The following is a 20,265-nucleotide window of genomic DNA, read 5'->3' as shown; positions in this document are numbered from 1 at the left end:
TAAAATAAAATATGTTTTTTATTATTATTTTAGAAAGTATTTGATTGGTTCCCACCAAGCCTTCCCCTACTCTCGTCGCACCATATAACACACCCCTCCTCCTCCTTTGGGATCGGATCTGCATAGTCCGTACACTCGGAGCCCCTCCGATCGCTACGCCTCGGAAGAAGAAGAAGAAGATGACTTAGCAGAGTCTATTGATCCACACACCCACACACATTCATATTCATACATTCAACACTTTTCATTTCTTATTTTTCGTCTTGGGAAGAACGATCGATCATGATGATGACGATGATGATGAAGTTATGTTCGTGCAGACCTAGCTTTTTCTCGGGTTCGGTTCGTTGGAATTCTGTAGTTTGATTCAATCAATTTTGATTTGTCGGAGAATTTTTGCAAATTGGGAAATGGTGGTTTCTCCAGTCAAGTTCCTTTTCGGCTTCTTGTTATTTTGTATTCTGCTGTGGTTGCTCTTCATGTGAGTATATTCTTCGTATTTTATATGAAATGCTAATTATATTGTATAAGCATGGATATCATCATTATCATCATCATCATCTGGTGATAATTTTCTGTTTTAAATTTTATAAATATTCAATTTTGGGTCTTTCTCTTCAAATTACAGTGTTTGAAACTGATGCAACATAACTACCATTGGTTGTCTTATGGATATTGTGTTAGAAATAATGACAATGTTGATTGATGAACTGTGAATTGCTAGTTTGTGTGTGTGTATATATGTATATATATGCACTTTTTTTTTTGGGTCTTTTTGTATTCTGCTGTGGTTGCTGTGGGCATTTGATATAGATTACATACAACTATTATGGATATCATCATCATTATCATCTACTTTTTAGTGATAATTTGCTGTTTAAATCTAATGATATTCAATTTTGTGTACCTTTAATCATCTCTTCAAATTATAGTGTTTGAAATTGAAACTGATGCAATATAACTAGCTTTGGTTTCCTTATGGATTAATTAATGGTTATATATTGTGTTAGTAATAATGACATTGTTGATTGATGAACTGTGGATTGCTAGTTTGTTTTATATGTATATATATATTGTATATGTATTGTACATATCTATACTTTCTTTTGGGTAAACTCTAGTTTTGTGGATAGTTGTTGTGAGTTTCATCATCTTCATCTACTTTTAGTGATAATTTGCTGTCTGGATTTAATAGGTATTCAATTTTGGGTCACTCTCTTCAAATTATAGTGTTTGAAACTGATGCAGCATAACTATCTTTGGTTGCCTTATGGAGATTGTGTTTGTAATGATGGCATTGTTGATTGATGAATTGTGGATTGCTAGTTTGTATTATATGTATGTACACATGTATTGTATATGTATATCTTTAGACATTCTTTTGGGTAAACTCTAGTTTTTGAGGATAGTTGTTGTGGGTTTCTTTTAACACTGATTTGTAAGATTTTGTTTGGAGTTCTTAAATTGCTGATTTCTTTGTCCTGCCCTGGACATGAGTTCTTGGTTCATAGTCTTGGCTAGTTATGATTAGCGAAATGTAATTTCCTTTTACGCCATTTTAAGAAAGAGAAGTAGGTTGGAAAATGTTGGAATGGTGGATATGTGAAAGTAATATGATGTTACTTTACAGTCTTTGAAAGAAACATTCTTGTTTATGGCATCAATGTTTGTTTGTTTACTTCATTTTGCTAATTAATATCCGAACCGAAGTAATTTGTTTGTTCATTTCATCACTTTTTCTAGTTCTTACATTCTCATGACTTGAATTGTTTAATTCTCACTAAATATGCTTTCATAGATTTGCTTCAAAACTTCTCGCTTGGTTTTTAAGTCGCAAAGTGGGAGCATTTGTCAAATTTCGTGTTGGTGGATGGAAATGTCTGAGGGATGTTGTTGTCACATTCAAAAAGGTGTTTTTTGATACTTTAGCCTTTGAATTGTAAGGCTTATTATTATTATTATTTGTCCAATTAATTGTTTTAGGTGAGATTTATGTTAATGTTCTAATGTACAGGGCCCTATTGAATCTTTATCGATTGGAGAAATTAAAATAAGCTTACGTCAGTCATTGGTCAAACTTGGGTTTGGTTTTTTCTCCAGAGATCCAAAGCTGCAATTGTTAATATGCGAATTAGAAATAGTAATGCGGCCTTCAACTAAAAGCACATCTGAAGCTAAAACTAAAAAGCCACGTGCTTCAGGCAGGGGGAAATGGATGGTTGTTGCCAATGTTGCAAGGTTTTTATCCATTTCTGTGACAGATTTGGTTTTGAAGGTATAAATTTTTTGAGATGAGTGATATTTTCTCTTGTTTCAGGAGGGCAATTAAATTAACGGCTTAAGTGTTTTTAAGTGTTATTCTTTGCTGCTAATGTGTTTTGATATCTCAATGACTTGTTTTTTACGATTGGTTTTGTTTTTGCATTAATGTTTTCATTGTGAATGTTTACAAGAATTTCGGTGTGGTGTTTTAATCCATGGAGTCCCTTGCGAAACAGCTGTGCAAACTTCAAATCTCTCTTCTGGCTCTACTACCCCCTCTTCTCTCTTTTTCTCTCTCTTAAACACAAATCCCACCATAGCTAAGCACAGATTTTTCTATCTGCTTAGTATAGTACGACCAAAACTTTTTTCCGTGTACTCTTCAGCAGAAACACTTTTAGCTTCTCATTTCTAATGGTTGTTTGGTTGTACTTTCTTTTTTCTTGGGTGGTAAATACTATTTTGAAATGTTGCAGACGCCAAAAGCTACTCTTGAAGTGAAGGAACTGATAGTTGACATATCTAAAGATTCTCAATCTAAGCAAAATCTGTCTGTTAAGCTACATATATTGCCTATTGTTGTTCACTTGGGTGACCAACGAGTTATGTGTGATCAGTCCTCCAGTTTCAGCTCTGGAGGATGCCTTCCCACCGGCACTTTGAGCTCTGCCATTTTGGAGAGATCATCTGCTGCTTTTGTCTGTGAAGAGTTTTCTCTCTGTTCTGAATTTGGTCATGATAGGTACTGTTTAAACATTCAGTCACCAAGACTATTGTTTGTGGTGTACTTTTGTGTTGCCTTTTTTAATCAGCTCAAACCTATAATCTTATTAAAGGAAAGACAGCTAATTGTTATTATTTATTTATTTTCATTTGAACGTAGGGAAGTTGGTGTAGTCATCAAGAATGTGGACATAGAATGTGGGGAGGTCACTGTGAACCTAAATGAGGAGATGCTTTCAAAAAGCAAGAGTTCATCTCAAGCTTCTTATCAGTCTGATGTAGCTATAGAGTCAACTGTTCGCTCTTTGGACACTAAAAACGTAAACAAAAAACCACGCGCTGCTGCTGCTCTTTCAAAGTATACCTCTGTAATTCCAGAGAAGGTTTGTAAAATTGTTCATTCTGTGATAGCTACATATAGTACCTTACGTTGCTCGAGTAGCACTGAGGACTGTGTTTGTGTTAATAGTTCTAAGTTTTTAACAGATAATGAAAGTTCTATTGTTGTGCTTTTTATAGCTGTGCTTCAATTTACCAAAGTTGGATGTGAAATTTGTGCACCGAGAACACAATATTGTTGTTGAGAATAACATAATGGGAATCCAGTTGAAGAGCATCAAATCACAAGCCAGTGAAGATGCGGGAGATAGTACACGCATTGACGTTCAACTGGATTTTAGTGAGATTCATGTAAGGGTGTTGCTATTATTGAAAGATTATTAGAGCTGTTAGTAATTACGTCAACATCTTGACCTTTCTTGACATTTTTCTTCCTTTTGCATTTTAGCTACTTAGAGAAGCTGGCTCTTCTGTCCTGGAGATACTAAAAGTGGATGTCGTTTCATTTGTCTATGTTCCTACACAGGTAAGTATGGTGCTATAAAACTGGTAGTATTGTGTCTGAGATGTCGTGTATCTGTTTGGGCAAGATTGATTTTAGTGGTATTAGAATTTTGAGCTAGTGATTTGGTTATTATTATTATTATTATTATAGTTTAAATACTTATTGGATTAATGTTTTCTAGAAATTAGAGCTGAAGTTATAACCCATTCCATGTCAAATTCATTCAAAACTTTAAACCATAGCTCCAACAAGAACAATTAAGGAATAAATGATAACACTTTCTCCATCAGTTTTACATCACACACCATCTTGGAGACAAAGCACGATAAGTGAGGCTCCCTTATAAACTTGTGAGGAGGTCAGTCTAAGACATGAACTCTGTGTCTTTTTCAAAAAAAGAAAACAAAAATTATGATTGACACATACGATTTAAAGAAATTTCTTTTTCTAAAAAAAGAAAAAAAAAATGATTGCACTTATAAGCTATACGATTTAAAGACAACATGGAATTCTCAATCTTTGCATTGATAAAATGTTGTTATAGCTCGACTTGCTTAGTCCTGTCGGACTTGATTTTAGCAATACTGATTGCAGCCATATTATCACAAAATACCTTCATTATTATGTTTGTTATTTTCAATTCATCGAGTATTCTCTTCAGCTACATTCCTTTGCAAATTCTTCGAGTATTGACTGACTGGTATAAATGTTAATTTTCAGCCATCATTACCTATTAGAGCTGAAGTTGATGTAAAACTTGGCGGTACTCGATGCAACATTATAATAAGTAGATTACAGCCATGGTTGCGCCTCCATTTTTCTAAAAAGAAGAGAATGGTGCTGCAGGATGAAGTTTCTTCTATTAAAAGCCCACCAGTTAGTGATGCCAAAGCTATTATGTGGACATGTACTCTTTCAGCTCCTGAGATGACTATTGTTCTTTATAGTATCAGTGGTGTGCCACTATATCATGTAAGTGATGTGTTTATATATTATTATTGTTATATGTATCCTTTGGATTTCTGTAAGTGTCTTTCCTCTTTGACACTCTATGTTTGTAAGAAGCAAAAGATTTTGTTTTTAAGCTTGGGTTGTTAGTATTCGGCTGTGTAATATTGGGTCTACTTCTACTTTTTTTAATTATTATAAATATGACAGTTGATTTTGATTTTTCTAATGTAGGGTTGCTCTCAATCATCGCACGTATATGCAAATAACATTTCTGATACTGGAACCGCTGTACACATGGAACTTGGAGAATTAAATTTGCACCTAGCAGATGAATACCAAGAATGCTTGAAAGAAAACCCTTTTGGTGTTGAATCAAATTCTGGTTCCTTAGTGCACATAGCAAAGGTTAGTTTGGATTGGGGCAAGAAGGATATGGAATCATCTGAGGAAGATGGTCCCAGGTGTAAATTGGTTTTGTCTGTTGATGTAACTGGTATGGGTGTTTATTTGACTTTCAAGCGTGTTGAGTCAATTATATCAACAGCTATGTCTTTTCAAGCGCTCTTGAAAACTCTTTCTGCCTCTGGAAAAAGAACATCACAGGGGCGTGGTGGGGGGCGTTCATCCAAATCGTCAGGGAAGGGAACTCGACTTTTGAAGTTTAATCTTGAAAGGTGTTCTGTAAATTTCAGTGGTGAATCAGTTCTGGAAAATACTGTTATTGATGACCCTAAGCGTGTAAATTATGGATCACAAGGTGGTCGAGTTATAATAAGTGTCTCAGCTGATGGCACACCTCGACGTGCAAACATAATGTCTACACTTTCTAATGAATCCAAAAAGTTAAAGTATTCCATTTCTCTTGACGTATTTCATTTCAGTTTGTGTGTAAACAAGGATAAACAGTCAACGCAGATGGAACTTGAACGAGCTAGATCAATTTATCAGGAATATTTGGATGAGCAAAAAATGGAAACAAAAGTGACACTGTTTGACATGCAAAATGCTAAATTTGTACGACGATCTGGTGGTCTTAAAGAGATTTCTGTATGTTCTCTTTTCAGTGCAACTGATATTACAGTTAGGTGGGAGCCTGATGTACATCTAATGCTCTTTGAACTGAGTTTGAAATTAAAGTCACTTGTACACATTCAGAAACTTCAGCAACGAAGTAATGAGTTTATGGGAGATGCTGAAGAGAAGAAACATGCCACTGTTGAATCAGGAACTTCTGATAAGCACAAGAAAAAGGAATCTATTTTTGCTGTTGATGTGGAGATGCTGAGCATATCGGCTGAGGCTGGAGATGGGGTTGATGCACTGGTTCAGGTTCAGTCAATTTTTTCTGAAAATGCCCGAATTGGAGTACTTCTTGAAGGACTTATACTTAGTTTTAATGGTTCCAGAGTATTCAAAAGTAGCCGCATGCAAATTTCACGTATCCCTAGTGTCTCAATGGGTTCATCTGGTGTGAAAGGACCTGTAAGTAACACATGGGATTGGGTAATTCAAGGCCTTGATGTTCACATTTGCATGCCATACAGGTTGCAATTGCGTGCTATTGATGATTCTGTTGAGGATATGTTGCGCTGTCTTAAACTAGTAACTGCTGCTAAAACTAGTCTTATTTTTCCGGTGAAGAAAGATAACCTAAAAGCTAAGAAGCCCAGCTCAATAAATTTAGGCTGTCTCAAGTTTTGCATACGCAAGCTAACTGCTGATATTGAGGAGGAGCCAATGCAGGGTTGGCTTGATGAACATTTTCAACTGATGAAGAATGAGGCCTCTGAGTTAGCTGTTAGACAGAAATTTCTTGATGATTATGTATGCAAGCTGAACCAAAGCTCTAAAACTGCTGATGTAAGTGACTCTAGTCAGGAAAGAAAGGTTTGCTTTAATGGAATTGAGATCGATATACAAGATCATTCAGCTGTCACTAAAATGCAGGAAGAAATTTATGAAAAATCATTCCTGTCATATTACAAGGCATGTCAAAATCTATTACCATCAGAAGGTTCAGGAGCTTGCCGTACAGGGTTTCAGTCTGGTTTTAGGCCAAGCACTGCTAGAACTTCTCTTCTCTCCATTACAGCTACTGATTTGGATTTAAGCTTGACAAGGATTGATGGTGGGGATGATGGCATGATAGAGGTTTTAAAGAAGCTTGATCCTGTCTGTAGTGAAAATAATATACCATTTTCTAGAATGTATGGGAGGAATATTAACTTGCATACAAGCTCTCTTGTGGTTCAACTACGAAATTATACTCTTCCCCTGTTTTCTGCTACTTCTGGGAAATGTGAAGGTCGTGTTGTGCTTGCGCAGCAGGTAGGTCTCCTTCTGTCTTGTGCCAAATTGTTATTATTCTTTTTTTTTATGCGTAATTGTCTTCTCTGTATACTTCTTTAAGGAAAGAGATAAGTAAAGCATATTGAATAGGGTAAAAGGATTGCTGAATACAGGCTTTTACTTGAATATACCTGTTTTTGTACTTTTAAAAAACAAAGCTAGTGTTTGTTGAGAAGCAATCTTGTTTGGACTATCGAAAGTTTTGCACCAAATGTTAATACTAAATTTATCATGCATCAAAAGCACCATATAAGGTTATCATTAGTTCAAATGACAAAATGTGGAACTTTTTACTTGTGTACATCTTTGGGTCAATTGAACTAATGATTACCTTCTTATTCAGGTTTCTTGTTTCATATCATTGGATATCGTTTACTAGAAAGTTTATGTCTAGGGGTGTAAAACTGTTTGGCTTTACTTATTTCATTTATCTGCTATGGAAGCATTTTTAACGTTGTGCTGTAATTCTTTGATTTAGGCAACTTGTTTTCAACCTCAAATTTACCAAGATGTCTTCATTGGGAAATGGAGAAAAGTGCGCATGCTTCGATCTGCTAGTGGTACAACTCCACCAATGAAAACATATTCAGATCTGCCTCTTCATTTTCAGAAAGCAGAAGTGTCATTTGGAGTCGGATATGAGCCAGCTTTTGCTGATATTAGCTATGCTTTTACTGTGGCTCTTCGTAGGGCTAATTTAAGTGTGAGAGATTCTTCTGGTACATCCATTTCACAAACACAGCCGTTAAAAAAGGAGCGAAGTTTACCTTGGTGGGATGAAGTAAGAAATTACATTCATGGAAGTATCACCTTAAAGTTTTCTGAAACCATATGGAATGTTCTTGGAACTGTTGATCCTTATGAGAAGCTTGACAAACTTCAAATTATCTCTAGTTTTATGGAGATTCAACAGTCAGATGGCCGTGTTTATGTTTCCGCCAAGGATTTTAAGATTTTAGTTAGCAGTTTAGAGAGTTTAGCAAGCAGTCGTGGTGTAAAACTTCCTAGAGCTGTGTCAATTGCACTTATTGAAGCACCGGAGTTTACCCTTGAAGTTACAATGGATTGGGAATGTGAATCTGGCACTCCTTTGAATCATTATTTATATGCACTTCCACATGAAGGGGAACCTCGCATAAAAGTCTACGATCCCTTCCGATCTACTTCGTTGTCTCTGCGCTGGAACTTTTCTCTACCTTCTTCTTGTGAAAAGCAATCTTCTACCATGAGAGACACTGCTGATGTAGATGGAACTGTTCATGATCCTCCAACAGTGAATTTTGGAGCTCATGACCTAGCATGGATGCTAAGGTTCTGGAACATGAATTATATTCCTCCTCACAAACTGCGTTCCTTCTCTCGTTGGCCTCGTTTTGGAATTCCAAGAGTTCCAAGGTCAGGCAACTTGTCCTTAGACAAAGTTATGACTGAATTCATGCTCCGTATAGATGCTACTCCTACTTGTATAAAGCATATGCCACTAGATGATGATGATCCAGCCAAAGGACTGACATTCAATATGGATCAGCTAAAATATGAACTCTGTTATAGTCGAGGGAAGCAAAAGTACACTTTTGAATGCAAGCGTGACCCTCTTGATCTTGTTTACCAGGGTCTTGACCTTCATGTGCTTAAGGCATTTCTAAATAAAAACCAAAGTACCAGTATTGCAAAAATGGTTCAAATGATAAGGAAAAACACACAACCTGCATCAAGTGAGAAAGTTCCTGGTGAAAAAGGTAACAACACGAACAACTTCTCAGAGAAGCATAGTGATGATGGATTTTTGTTATCATCTGATTATTTCACAATCAGAAGGCAAGCTCCTAAGGCTGACCCTGCTACGTTGTTAGCTTGGCAAGAAGCTGGAAAAAGAAATGACGAGATAACATATGTGAGGTCTGAGTATGAAAATGATAGTGAGAGTGATGAGCATACAAGATCTGATCCAAGTTATGATGATGGGTACAATGTGGTAATAGCTGACAATTGCCAGCGTGTTTTTGTTTTTGGTCTCAAGCTTTTGTGGACAATAGAGAATAGAGATGTTGTCTGGTCTTGGGTTGGTGGTATATCCAAAGCATTTGAACCCCCGAAACCTTCTCCATCTCGACAGTTTGCACAGAGAAAATTGCTTGAGGAGAACCAAGTACGTGATGGATCTGATACACAGCAAGATGGGATCTTAAAGCCCCTTACTACCAGCCAAGGTGTAAGTGTTCCTAACCAACATACAGAGACATCGGGATCAGTTTCATCTCCGTCACATTCAGTCAAAGTAGAAAACTCATTGCCTGCACTTAAAATGGAGAACTTGTCATCTGTTGCAATTGGTATTCCTTGATCTCCTTCAACTTTTATTCAACAACTTCAATTAGAGACTTTCGGTTACTTTTAAATCTAGGGATTTTATCATTCATTTATTTACTCTAGGTTTTTGACATGGATTATCAGATTTAGACTTTCTAGTGTTGATAATCAAATTTTAGTACCATGACCTGTTATATTTTGCTAAGAGAGATTTTTGTTTGGCATTCTTTTAGTTAAAGATGGAAAACTTAATGGTTCTGAAGAAGATGGAACTCGTCATTTCATGGTGAATGTTTTTGAGCCACAGTTTAACCTTCACTCAGAAGAGGCTAATGTAAGTTTTACCATTGACCTGTTTGCTTCCATTTATAGGCGCATAACTTTAAGTAATGACAGCTTTAGGTTTCATCTACATGTAAAACAGGGAAGATTTCTGCTTGCTGCTGTCAGTGGTCGTGTTTTAGCCCGGTCATTTCATTCAGTGCTTCAAGTTGGCTTTGAGATGATTGAGCAAGCACTTGGTAGTGGAAATCTCCCTATTCCAGAGTGTGAACCCGAAATGACATGGAAGCGCACGGAATTATCAGTGATGTTAGAGCATGTTCAGGCTCATGTGGCTCCTACTGATGTTGACCCTGGGGCTGGATTGCAGTGGCTTCCCATAGTTCTTAGAAGGTCTCCCAAAGTTAAACGTACTGGTGCTCTTCTTGAGAGAGTATTTATGCCTTGCGATATGTATTTTCGGTACACAAGGCACAAAGGTGGGACTCCAGAATTAAAGGTAAACTCTCAAGACCTTTTTGTTTGGGCGTGTTGTTGAATACTATTAATTAATGTGTCTTTTGTAAAAAAAAAAAGAAAGAATTTGTTTTTTTCTCTTTGAATGTTTTCCGTAGATTTAATGTCTCTTGAACATGATTTTCCTTTCTTACTCATTTTTACATTTAATGTTTTTTCTGCTGTACAGGTGAAGCCCTTGAAAGAGCTCACTTTTAATTCTCATAATATCACGGCCTCAATGACTTCACGTCAATTTCAAGTTATGGTGGATGTCTTGACAAATCTTCTTTTTGCCCGTTTACCTAAGTAAGACGTTACATCACTTTTGGTTTCTCTGTTTATTCTCCATGTTTCGTTTTTGTATGTAAGGTGTCTTCTTCTTGTTTTTTTTTTTTTTTTGTGTGTGTAGTATGCTACATTTTGACAGTATTTCATTTTACTAGTTTGGATTACCGCATTGATAAATGCTTTCTCTTCTTTGAGAGAGTACCGAGTGAGTTGATGCATTTCATAAGATTCCATGGCTAGGAGGGTCATGAAAGGTAAGGAGCGTGCATCATGACCTCACTGGTCATACCAAGGAAAATTCCATAGCCACTGGTTGTGGACAACCTTAGAACTCCTAATCGTCCAACCGATAGTTGGTCCTGAAAGAAACAAAAACGAGCTGAGAAAGTAACTACGCACTTCAGGTCAGCATTCACCTTGCTGATGGAAAGAGGCATGTGTAGCACATTAGACAAAGAGAATGTCATTGTAAGCTAAACAGTGCCAAAATAAGCAATAAGAGTAAAAGAACCATCCGCAAGTTTCATCATATGATCATCTCTGTAGGAAGTGTTATTACAAAAAATAGAACGAATACCCATCGTTTGATCAGAAGCACCTGATGGGAAAGAATTAAATTATGGGTTGCTATTTGGTTAAAGAGTGTCAAGTCTTTTCCTTGCTTTCTTTTTGTTACTTGTTTAGCGATTCTATTGTTTTATGTAATTGTCTTAGTTATTAACTGGGGTTTTGTGACAAATTAAAAAATGTCATTATATTATCAAGTAGATATGGAACTTTACATTGATACTTTTGATGTGATGTGACATTTGATGTGTATTTTCCAAGAATTCTAATTTTCTGAGCAAAATTTTTAGGCCTCGTAAAAGTAGCCTTTCATTTCCCGTTGAAGATGATGAAGATGTTGAGGAGGAAGCAGATGAGGTGGTTCCTGATGGTGTTGAAGAGGTGGAGCTTGCAAGAGTTCATCTTGAGGAGAAAGAGCGAGAGCAAAAGTTGATACTCAATGACATTAGGAAATTGTCTGAGAATTCTGGAGACCTATACCTAGAGGAGGGGGACCTTTGGTGGATTACTGGTGCAAGGTCCATTCTGGTATCTTTCCGTTTTCTTCTTTTAAGGCATAATTTTCCGTTTTCAGTAAATTTGATATACCATTTCGTAGATATGTTTTCTCTCTTTTATTCAATGCAAAACGGACCACAAATATAATGAGTTTTCTTTCACTAACTCCAGGTGCAAGGACTAAAGAAAGAGCTTATTAATGCCAAGAAATCTAGGAAGGAAGCATCTGCATCATTGAGGATGGCTCTACAGAAAGCTGCTCAACTACGGCTTATGGAGAAAGAGAAGAACAAAAGTCCATCATATGCTATGCGTATATCTCTGCGAATTAACAAAGTGGTTTGGAGCATGCTTGTTGATGGTAAATCTTTTGCTGAAGCTGAGATAAATGACTTGGTAAGCTAACTTTCTTTTTGTTTTTATGGCTTCATTTGGTTGCATATGTTTTTCCTTTATTTGCTTAATTTTTTGTCTTTATGGGGCTGTAATTGACTCTTCTTTGATGGTTTCTTTCTCTTTATTTTATTTCCCTTTCTGAGGTAGCATTTAAAAGTTAGTTTGACATAGTTTTCTTTTTTTCCCTAATACAGATTTATGACTTTGACCGAGATTACAAGGATGTTGGAGTTGCTCTTTTCACAACTAAATATTTTGTTGTCCGAAACTGCCTGCCCAACGCAAAGTCAGATATGCTTTTATCAGCATGGAATCCTCCACCAGAGTGGGGAAAGTATGAACATTTTTCTTAACCAATACTCAAAAATGGTGCCAATAAGTTGCTATTTTCAATTGATCAGACATTCTATACCTTCTTCTTTCTGTTTCTTTCTTTCTTTCTTTTGTCCTGATTCTTTCTTTGAAGCAATCACAGTGTAGATATTTTGCATAAAAAGAAAGGTGTAAATTAGAAAATTCTTTTGAAATTATGTACTGTTAATTTTCGGTGCAGAAAAGTTATGCTTCGTGTGGATGCAAAACAGGGAGCTCCGAAGGAGGGTCATTCTATCCTTGAACAATTTCAGGTAATTCTCCACTTGTAAATTCTCCTCTTTACAAGTTTTGGAAGTGTGAGAGCTTTGGCCTTATTCCTAGTGTGAGAGCTTTGGCCTTATTTATATATATTTATATATTTATATATAAATAAGGAAATGTTTTATTAATGAAATCATTACATCTAAAGGGGACCAGCTAGGCAATATACCTAAAAGACTTAACAACATTTTACAAACCACACATGTCTCAATTCATCTAACTGTATGTGCATTGCCAACAACCACTATAATAGATTTAGAATCAGAGTTTTCTTAATAGCATGCTTATTTATTTATTCATTAAAATATAACTTCTGTGTGAAAAAGGTTGAACATGTCTAATGAGGATTCTTTTTCTTCGGAAATTCATGCTTTGTGAACAAGTTGCTTGCTTTACACATTGTTGTTTTCACTACAGGTTGAGATTTACCCCCTTAAAATCCATCTGACGGAGACCATGTACCGGATGATGTGGGAATATTTATTCCCCGAAGAAGAACAAGATTCACAGAGGCGGCAGGTCTGTTGAAGATTTTAATAACTTAAATTGTACCTCATTTTTTAATGCAAGTTGAGCTGAGAGAAAAGTCTATAAATCTGAAACCATTGCTTGTTCACATTGTCAAATGCAGGAAGTCTGGAAGGTTTCTACAACTGCGGGTTCAAAACGTGTTAAGAAAGGCTCTTCAACTCATGACACTCCAAAAGAGAATGAGAACCCATCAAAACCAAGTGTCTCCTTGTCATCCGTCGGTCAACCCTCTATTGTATCTGATTCTTGTCAAGTGAGTTATTCAAGTCCCTCCACTCATGTATTTGTTACTTGACTTTTCCTAATTACTTTTCTAAAACACACTTGCAGGCTTTGAGCTTGCAAAACCAGACAGATAATATTGTTAGCAGGCCAACCCCAGTGTTACGGAGAACTTCTTCTTTTGATAGATCATGGGAAGAGACTGTGGCAGAGTCTGTTGCTACTGAGCTGGTCTTGCAGAGTATTTCTTCTTCCAAAAATGCTCCACTTGATTCTGTCGAGCAACAAGATGAATCGTCAAAGAATAAACTGAAAGATCCCAAGAATCTCAAAACTGGTAGGTCATCCCATGAAGAGAAAAAAGTAGCAAAATCACACGAGGAGAAAAGATCTAGGCCACGAAAAATGATGGAGTTTCATAATATTAAGATTAGCCAGGTTGGTTTCATATGCTTGTCACATATTTCATATGTAATGTAGCTTGTCCGATAAAATTTAGATGTATATATTTTTTTCTATGCAGGTTGAGCTGCTGGTTACTTATGAGGGATCAAGGTTTGTTGTGAATGATCTTAAGTTACTAATGGATACATTTCACCGCGTTGAGTTTACGGGGACTTGGCGGAGATTATTCTCGCGTGTTAAGAAGCATATCATATGGGGTGTCTTAAAGTCCGTAACGGGGATGCAGGTTTGTCACGATTTCACTTGCTCAATTTTTTTTATGAAAAAAGATAATGCATGTTTGTGTTTATATCTAAAGCTATCTCTGCCTTTAATTATGTTCTTATTAATTAATGATCTTACTTGTTATTTGAGGTTGTTGTTTCTTCTTGGTATGGTGAAATGAATTCATAATGGAAGTATATTCCAATGGGATAATCATAATAATCTGTTTCTTTGTAATTTGTTTACTTCCTATTTCCATGGGACATGTCTGTAATCCCCAGCAGTTAATGATTTGTTGTTGTTAAGCTTATGATCACCAAGTTAAATCTATAATTGTTACTATATTTTTACAGGGCAAGAAGTTTAAAGACAAAGCACATAGTCAGAGAGAACTGACTGGGTCTAGTGTGCCTGATAGCGATCTTAATTTCAGCGACAATGAAGGTCAGGCAGGAAAATCTGATCAGTACCCGTTGGTTTGGCCTAACCGTCCAAGTGATGGAGCAGGCGATGGCTTTGTCACTTCAATTAGAGGTCTATTCAATACTCAACGACGCAAGGCAAAGGCGTTTGTTTTGAGGACAATGAGGGGTGAAACGGAAAATAATTTCCAAGGTGATTGGAGCGAAAGTGACGTAGAGTTGTCTCCCTTTGCTAGGCAACTCACGATGACAAAGGCTAAGAGGCTTATAAGGCGCCACACGAAAAAGTTCTACTCTAGACAAAAAGGTTTGTGAAGATTCTCTCTTATTATTCCTCCACACCAACACTGAGTTGAATTTGATATAAACTCCACAAATTACTCACACACGAGCAATGTGAGACAGAACTTACATGCGTGTCTTTTTTTCTGTGGGGTTTATATTACACTTATGTGGCGTTAGTTTGAGGTAATGAAATAGAATGGAAAGGAAATAACTTTTATTCCATTCTTTTGTTTAGTTTCATTTTAAAGTATTGGTATGTCATTCTTATCTAGCTATGTTTTTGTTCCTTCCAACCAAACATCATATAATAGGGTATTTGTTATGTGAGTTTAAGTTTGAGGGAATATGAAAGTGTTGGAGGGAATATGAAACCTAAGTGTTGGAGGGGATTAACATAACTCCTTAATTAGTTTGACATTCCTATTCCCATCAAGTTTGAACCTCATACCAAACGACTCCTTAGTAGCTACTAAGTCTTAAGTCCGTGACAGGGTTTTGGTAATTGCGTCAATGTCTTGGTGTTATTAAATTTATTAAAATAAAAATACCTAGCTGATTTTGTGCATACTTTGTTTTGTTTCAGCTTCCTCGTCCCAACAGAAAGAATCACCTCCCTTATCACCAAGGGAGACCACTCCATTCGAAAGTGATTCTTCAAGTGGAACCTCGCCATACGAGGATTTTCATGACTAGACTAAACATCTTGGAATCGAAACAAAATTGGAAGCCATATTCTCAGAATGGAAGTGAGGAACAAAATTCAAACACTCAGAACCAGACGACCCCCACTCGAGTAAAAGAGGTTAATTTGATTTTGTTCTCCCGATTATCTTCTGAAAGGAGATGGATTCTAGCCTGTATTGGCGCGATCTACTCGAAGAGGATATGGTGATCGAACCGAAAGTGTTGCTGGTTTGATTTGTAGCTGGTTTCTCTTCTCACGTAGTTTTAGAGCTCAATTTTGATGGTGGTGAGGAAGCTAGTTGACTTTCAATTTTGTATAGTTTTTGATCAGATTACTAAAAGTTCAATGATCTCATTTCTTTGTACATACATTCAAATATATAATATATAGAAAGAATAAGAAAATGCAGTAAATTTTGCATTTGTATGGAACCAAAAATGTTAGTGTGGATACTTTGTTTATTTATCTGTCACATCCTTATAATTCTTTCTAGATTGTTTACTTCTGTCAATTCTTTTCACTCTAGTATTTTATTCTTCTAATTAGAAATTTGAGGGTCTTGAAATTTTTTCATTTTCACATTTTCACTCATAGTATTTTCATTTTTACATAGCAACCAAATAGAGCAACTTAAATCGTAATTAAAATTCACATAACAACGGAACAATTATCTTTATATAAAAATTATCTTTTTATACATCATCACTTCTGCTTAGATTCTTCTCTTTTTATATATTATAATCATGATTTTTTACGTATGAAACATGTTCATTTGCAATAAAATATTTTCTTTGCACGGTGGTAAAAAGAATTTTTTGAAGATATTTTTCACCTGTCGATTTTCCACAAAATGGTGACAAAAATAGTACTCTGATTTCAATCAAATTTCATTTTTTTTTTTAAATGGAATAAAAATTACAATTTTAAAATTTACATCTAGATTTAATTAAACTTGTAGAGCTTGTTTGACTATTTTCTTTTGAATTGGATAAAAGTACCACATCCCCTCATAATCACACTAATATTATTAGAATTAATCTCATAATCACACTAATAAAAATTCAATAGTTGTCAAAATCAACTCAAAAAATAAAATTTTAGAATTAATCTCATAATCACACTAATAAAAATTCAATAGTTGTCAAAATCAACTCAAAAAATAAGATTACAAGGAGGAAAACACACACTAAGAATAGTTTGTCATGGTCGTTATTAACAATATATGTCCATGGTTCTATATTTTTTTCTTAGTTGTAAAACATACAAAGTTGTGTGAAGGGTAAGAATAATTATACCATTAGCTTTTCTCATAATTAATAAATAATAAATAATAATAATAATAATTATACAATATTCAGAAGAATAGTAATAACAAAGGTGAAAAGGCTTGGCTTGGCTGCTCAATTAAGAAGCACACAAGTGGTGTGTTGCTCACTTCCTAAAATCTTCACTTGTTTCTTCAAAATTAGAGCTTTTTTTGGTGTGTTGCTCACTTCCTAAAATCTTCACTTGTTTCTTCAAAATTAGAGCTTTTTTTTTCTTAATCATCGGACCAAAATGCTTCATCCCCTCTTGCTCTTGAAGAAGAAGAAGAATTCATTCAAACAAGGAAGAGACATGGTGGTGGTAGTGCCTGCCCAAACACAAAACAAATAAAACACTTCAAACTTAGATTTTTAGTATAATCAAAATTTTTAGTGTGTAAAAAATTCTATTCTATTCAAATTCAGAGATTCGTATTTTGAGTATAAGAACAAAATCATGAAATGAACCAATTTAGAGACTATGTTAGTACAATCAAATTGTAAGTAACTAGTGATCCTAAGATTATGATGAGAATTAGCATAATCATGCAAAATAACCAATTTAGCATAGTTCTCTTTTAATCAAAATCTATTAAATATACCAATAAAAAAAATGAGAATCTCCTTAACTCTTATTCCAACTTATAAGGAACCATTTTAGCATACTACAAAATATTGCAATTAAAAATGAGCATTTCCTCAACTCTTATTCCAACTTATAATAACATGATAATAATGAACATACATATATATATACTTACATGAAGAGAAGAGAAGAAGCCAAGCCAAATCTGAATTAAGTTACATAAATAGCCAAACAAAGAAGCTCAAAAGTAACATAAAATGAGTTTAGAAGCAGGAAAAACAAAACCTGCAAAACAAACAAGCAAAATAGTAACAAAATAATGACAACACCAAGTAACTGGTTTCCATTTAATCTCAACACTAGAGCTCTTCATTCTCTTCCCACTCAACAATGGCTCTTTACAAAGATCAAAGCTTGAACCTTTCATTCTCAATTCTTGAATACACCTATTCACACCTCTATTATCATTCCTTTCTCTCAACAACTGATTCCACACTTTCCATAACTTATAAAGTTTGGTATGAACAAGAAAAACAAACACAATCGATACCGAAACCGAAACAAGGCTAGGAATCCACCATTTCTTGCACACTGAAATGGGTTTTTGTGAGTTTAGTGATGAAGTGAACAGAAGGGTTAAGAAAAATGTGTGGAATAAGAAGAATGAGCAACAGAGTTGAAATATTTCTTCTTTGATGGAATCAAATCGGGTTTCTTTTCGGGTTATTCTATGATTGTAGAGATGTTCTTGTCTTTGGTAAAGTTTGAGGAGTAAGAGGTGGCCTGGACTGTTGGAGATTTCCATTAAAGGATGGTTTTTTAGGGATGATAAAGATGGTTTTTTGTGGTGTTCTGAATCTATTGTTGGGATTTCTACAATGTGGGTATGTGGGGTTTCCGCCATTGATGGATTGAAAATGAAGAAATGGGACTTTTGGAGTGAGAAAGGAGAGAGAGAGAGAGAGAGAGAGAGAGAGAGAGAGAGAGAGATATTGAGGAGAAGAGGGGAAAGAGATGGTTTTTAAAGAACGGTTTTTTTTTTTTTGGTTGAGAAAAAAAAGGTAACGGTTACTTTCTTTCCAAACGGTCTGATTTTTCTCTTTTATTATTATAATTTGTTTATTTATTTATTTTGTTTCAACGGTAACTAGAAATGGGCTTATTGGGCTTAATGGGCCTATTGGGTCTTCTAAAAAGAGAGTTTTTACAAAAATACTGAATTTTAGGTAAAAATTTATAATTTTACTGTTACATGGAATTTTTACAAAAATAATCTTTTTATAAAACATTCGTAAAATAACAAAAGTGGAACAACTAAAAACAACTGTGAAACAATAGTAAAAACTTAACACAATACACAGTGTAAAATTTACACAGTATTTTTGTCACTTGTTTTGGATTATGTTATATGTACAATTAAGTTCACCAATAAAATTAAATCTTAGATCTGTCACTAGTAGCGATATACATACCCTACAACAATAGATTATAACTCGAATAAGATCAATACCTACACCACCTTAGAAATCATCAATGAGTCTTAAGAAAATGACTTATCAAGTTTAGAGTCATTTAGAATGAAGTGTCAACTCTTACTTTTAGAAGACCCCATCTTTGCATTCAATGATTGAGTTCACATGCCATTTAGTGAAAGGTAAGACCAAAATTATTTTCACATGTCTCTCATCTTTTGTGTAGTGCATGTTGGGCACTCTATCTCCCTTTATAAGAATAGATGGGGAGCTCTAGCTCTTACAATAATAAGGATGACATTATTTTACTCTAATAAATTTTTAATCATAAATTATTGGACAATATTATAATATAAAATTTTGTAATATTTTATTTTTTTGTATGCTAATCAATCTTCTACTTATCTATTTATTTTGTAGATTTGTTTAAATTGTTCATTTAGATCGGGTATCATTCTTTTGCATAATTTAAGTTGTTTTGTCTAAATTTTTAGGTAAGTTTAGTCTTATGTAAATCACTTTGTTTTGTAACGATTCATATTCTGACTTTGTATACTTTTGGCTAAACATTTAGTTTGTTAGTTGAAATTTTCTTTCCGGTGACGTTTGTCTTATTATATTTCAAATCACTCTATTGAAAAAAAAATACTTTCTTTTATAACTAAATAAAATTAGATATTGAATTCATTAACATAATTAAATTTGCTATATTGATTACCGAAATCAAAATCAAAATAATGAATATGAGAGATATTTCAAAGGAAATTATAGTTTTCAATAATTGAATCTATTTGTCATTTTTCTAATAGCAAGTTAGAATAGTGCAAAACTCAAAATCTCACATCAAAATTATGTCAAACAAAGGAACCTGAAAATGCAATACTACCCCTTATTTCAAACTATTAAATAATATAAAATTTTCAATAATTATATTAAATATATTTGTACGGTGGTTATATTTATTTTTAGCTGTTAAATCATTATTAGACGATTGTAATTAATAAATAAATTACTTAAGATGTAATATTAACTTGATTTTATTTATTTTTCAAAATTAAAAAATTATAAATATTAATTCCTGAAAAGGTTTAATTAAATATTTTAATTAAAATTAATTTATTTTAAGTATATAATTAATTTAAGTCTAAAAATAAAATTTTGACTCATTGGTAACCTATTATAGTAAATCATACAAAAAAAAAAAAAAGAAAAGTAATTGTCACTCATATATATTTATAATTATTCTTAGATGTATATAGTATTTTGTGCTAAATTATAAAAATATTTTAACTAATTGTCACTTACATAAAAAAATCATTTATTTTCCTTTTTAAAAATTGAAAAATTGAGTCCACATCAAGGTGTTTTCATGAAAAAAAGTAAGAAAGTAAAAAAGAAAAAAGATAAGTTTTATTAAAAAAAAAAAGAAGAAATGAAAATAGGTGGTTCATTTTTTACGGTTAAAATTAATTGTAATTTATAAAA

The 20,265-nt window shown here is 34.3% G+C and overlaps 2 protein-coding genes across 3 annotated transcripts; one reads left to right on the top strand and one right to left on the bottom strand.

The window, feature by feature from the left end:
* The first annotated feature begins 50 nt into the window (after positions 1–50).
* LOC115725541 (protein SABRE) lies at positions 51–15,901 on the top strand. 2 transcript variants are annotated; one of them, XM_030655096.2, is made up of 23 exons: positions 51–481; positions 1,799–1,910; positions 2,015–2,275; positions 2,739–3,004; positions 3,146–3,368; positions 3,505–3,675; positions 3,773–3,850; positions 4,550–4,801; positions 5,012–7,108; positions 7,608–9,462; positions 9,673–9,773; positions 9,864–10,220; positions 10,407–10,525; positions 11,365–11,602; positions 11,744–11,968; positions 12,163–12,302; positions 12,522–12,594; positions 13,022–13,123; positions 13,236–13,388; positions 13,466–13,795; positions 13,881–14,048; positions 14,380–14,755; positions 15,317–15,901. In XM_030655096.2, exons 1-23 carry the CDS (start codon positions 411–413, stop codon positions 15,424–15,426), a joined length of 7,878 nt encoding a protein of 2,625 aa, XP_030510956.2. In that variant the 5' UTR covers positions 51–410; the 3' UTR covers positions 15,427–15,901. The 2 variants fall into 2 exon arrangements, with proteins under 2 accessions (XP_030510956.2, XP_030510957.2); XM_030655097.2 differs by lacking the exons at positions 51–481; positions 1,799–1,910; positions 2,015–2,275 and having other exon boundaries at positions 3,151–3,368.
* A 1,599-nt stretch (positions 15,902–17,500) lies between these two features.
* On the bottom strand, positions 17,501–18,308 carry LOC115724458 (uncharacterized). The gene has a single exon (XM_061116743.1). The coding sequence runs from the start codon at positions 18,210–18,212 to the stop codon at positions 17,550–17,552; it is 663 nt and encodes a 220-aa protein (XP_060972726.1). The 5' UTR covers positions 18,213–18,308; the 3' UTR covers positions 17,501–17,549.
* Between the last annotated feature and the right edge of the window lie 1,957 nt (positions 18,309–20,265).

Source organism: Cannabis sativa, chromosome 6, assembly GCF_029168945.1.
Source record: "Cannabis sativa cultivar Pink pepper isolate KNU-18-1 chromosome 6, ASM2916894v1, whole genome shotgun sequence".
Classification (NCBI taxonomy): Eukaryota; Viridiplantae; Streptophyta; class Magnoliopsida; order Rosales; family Cannabaceae; genus Cannabis; species Cannabis sativa.
Note: the sequence above shows the minus strand (reverse complement) of the source record. Positions and strands in the feature narration are given on the sequence as shown.

Coding starts and splice junctions, on each gene's coding strand:
- LOC115725541 (XM_030655096.2), top strand. CDS start 411: ATGGTGGTTTCTCCAGTCAAGTTCCTTTTCGGCTTCTTGTTATTTTGT. Junction 3,851..4,549: donor TTGTCTATGTTCCTACACAG/GTAAGTATGGTG, acceptor GTTAATTTTCAG/CCATCATTACCTATTAGAGC. Junction 12,303..12,521: donor CCTCCACCAGAGTGGGGAAA/GTATGAACATTT, acceptor TTTTCGGTGCAG/AAAAGTTATGCTTCGTGTGG.
- LOC115724458 (XM_061116743.1), bottom strand. CDS start 18,212: ATGGCGGAAACCCCACATACCCACATTGTAGAAATCCCAACAATAGAT.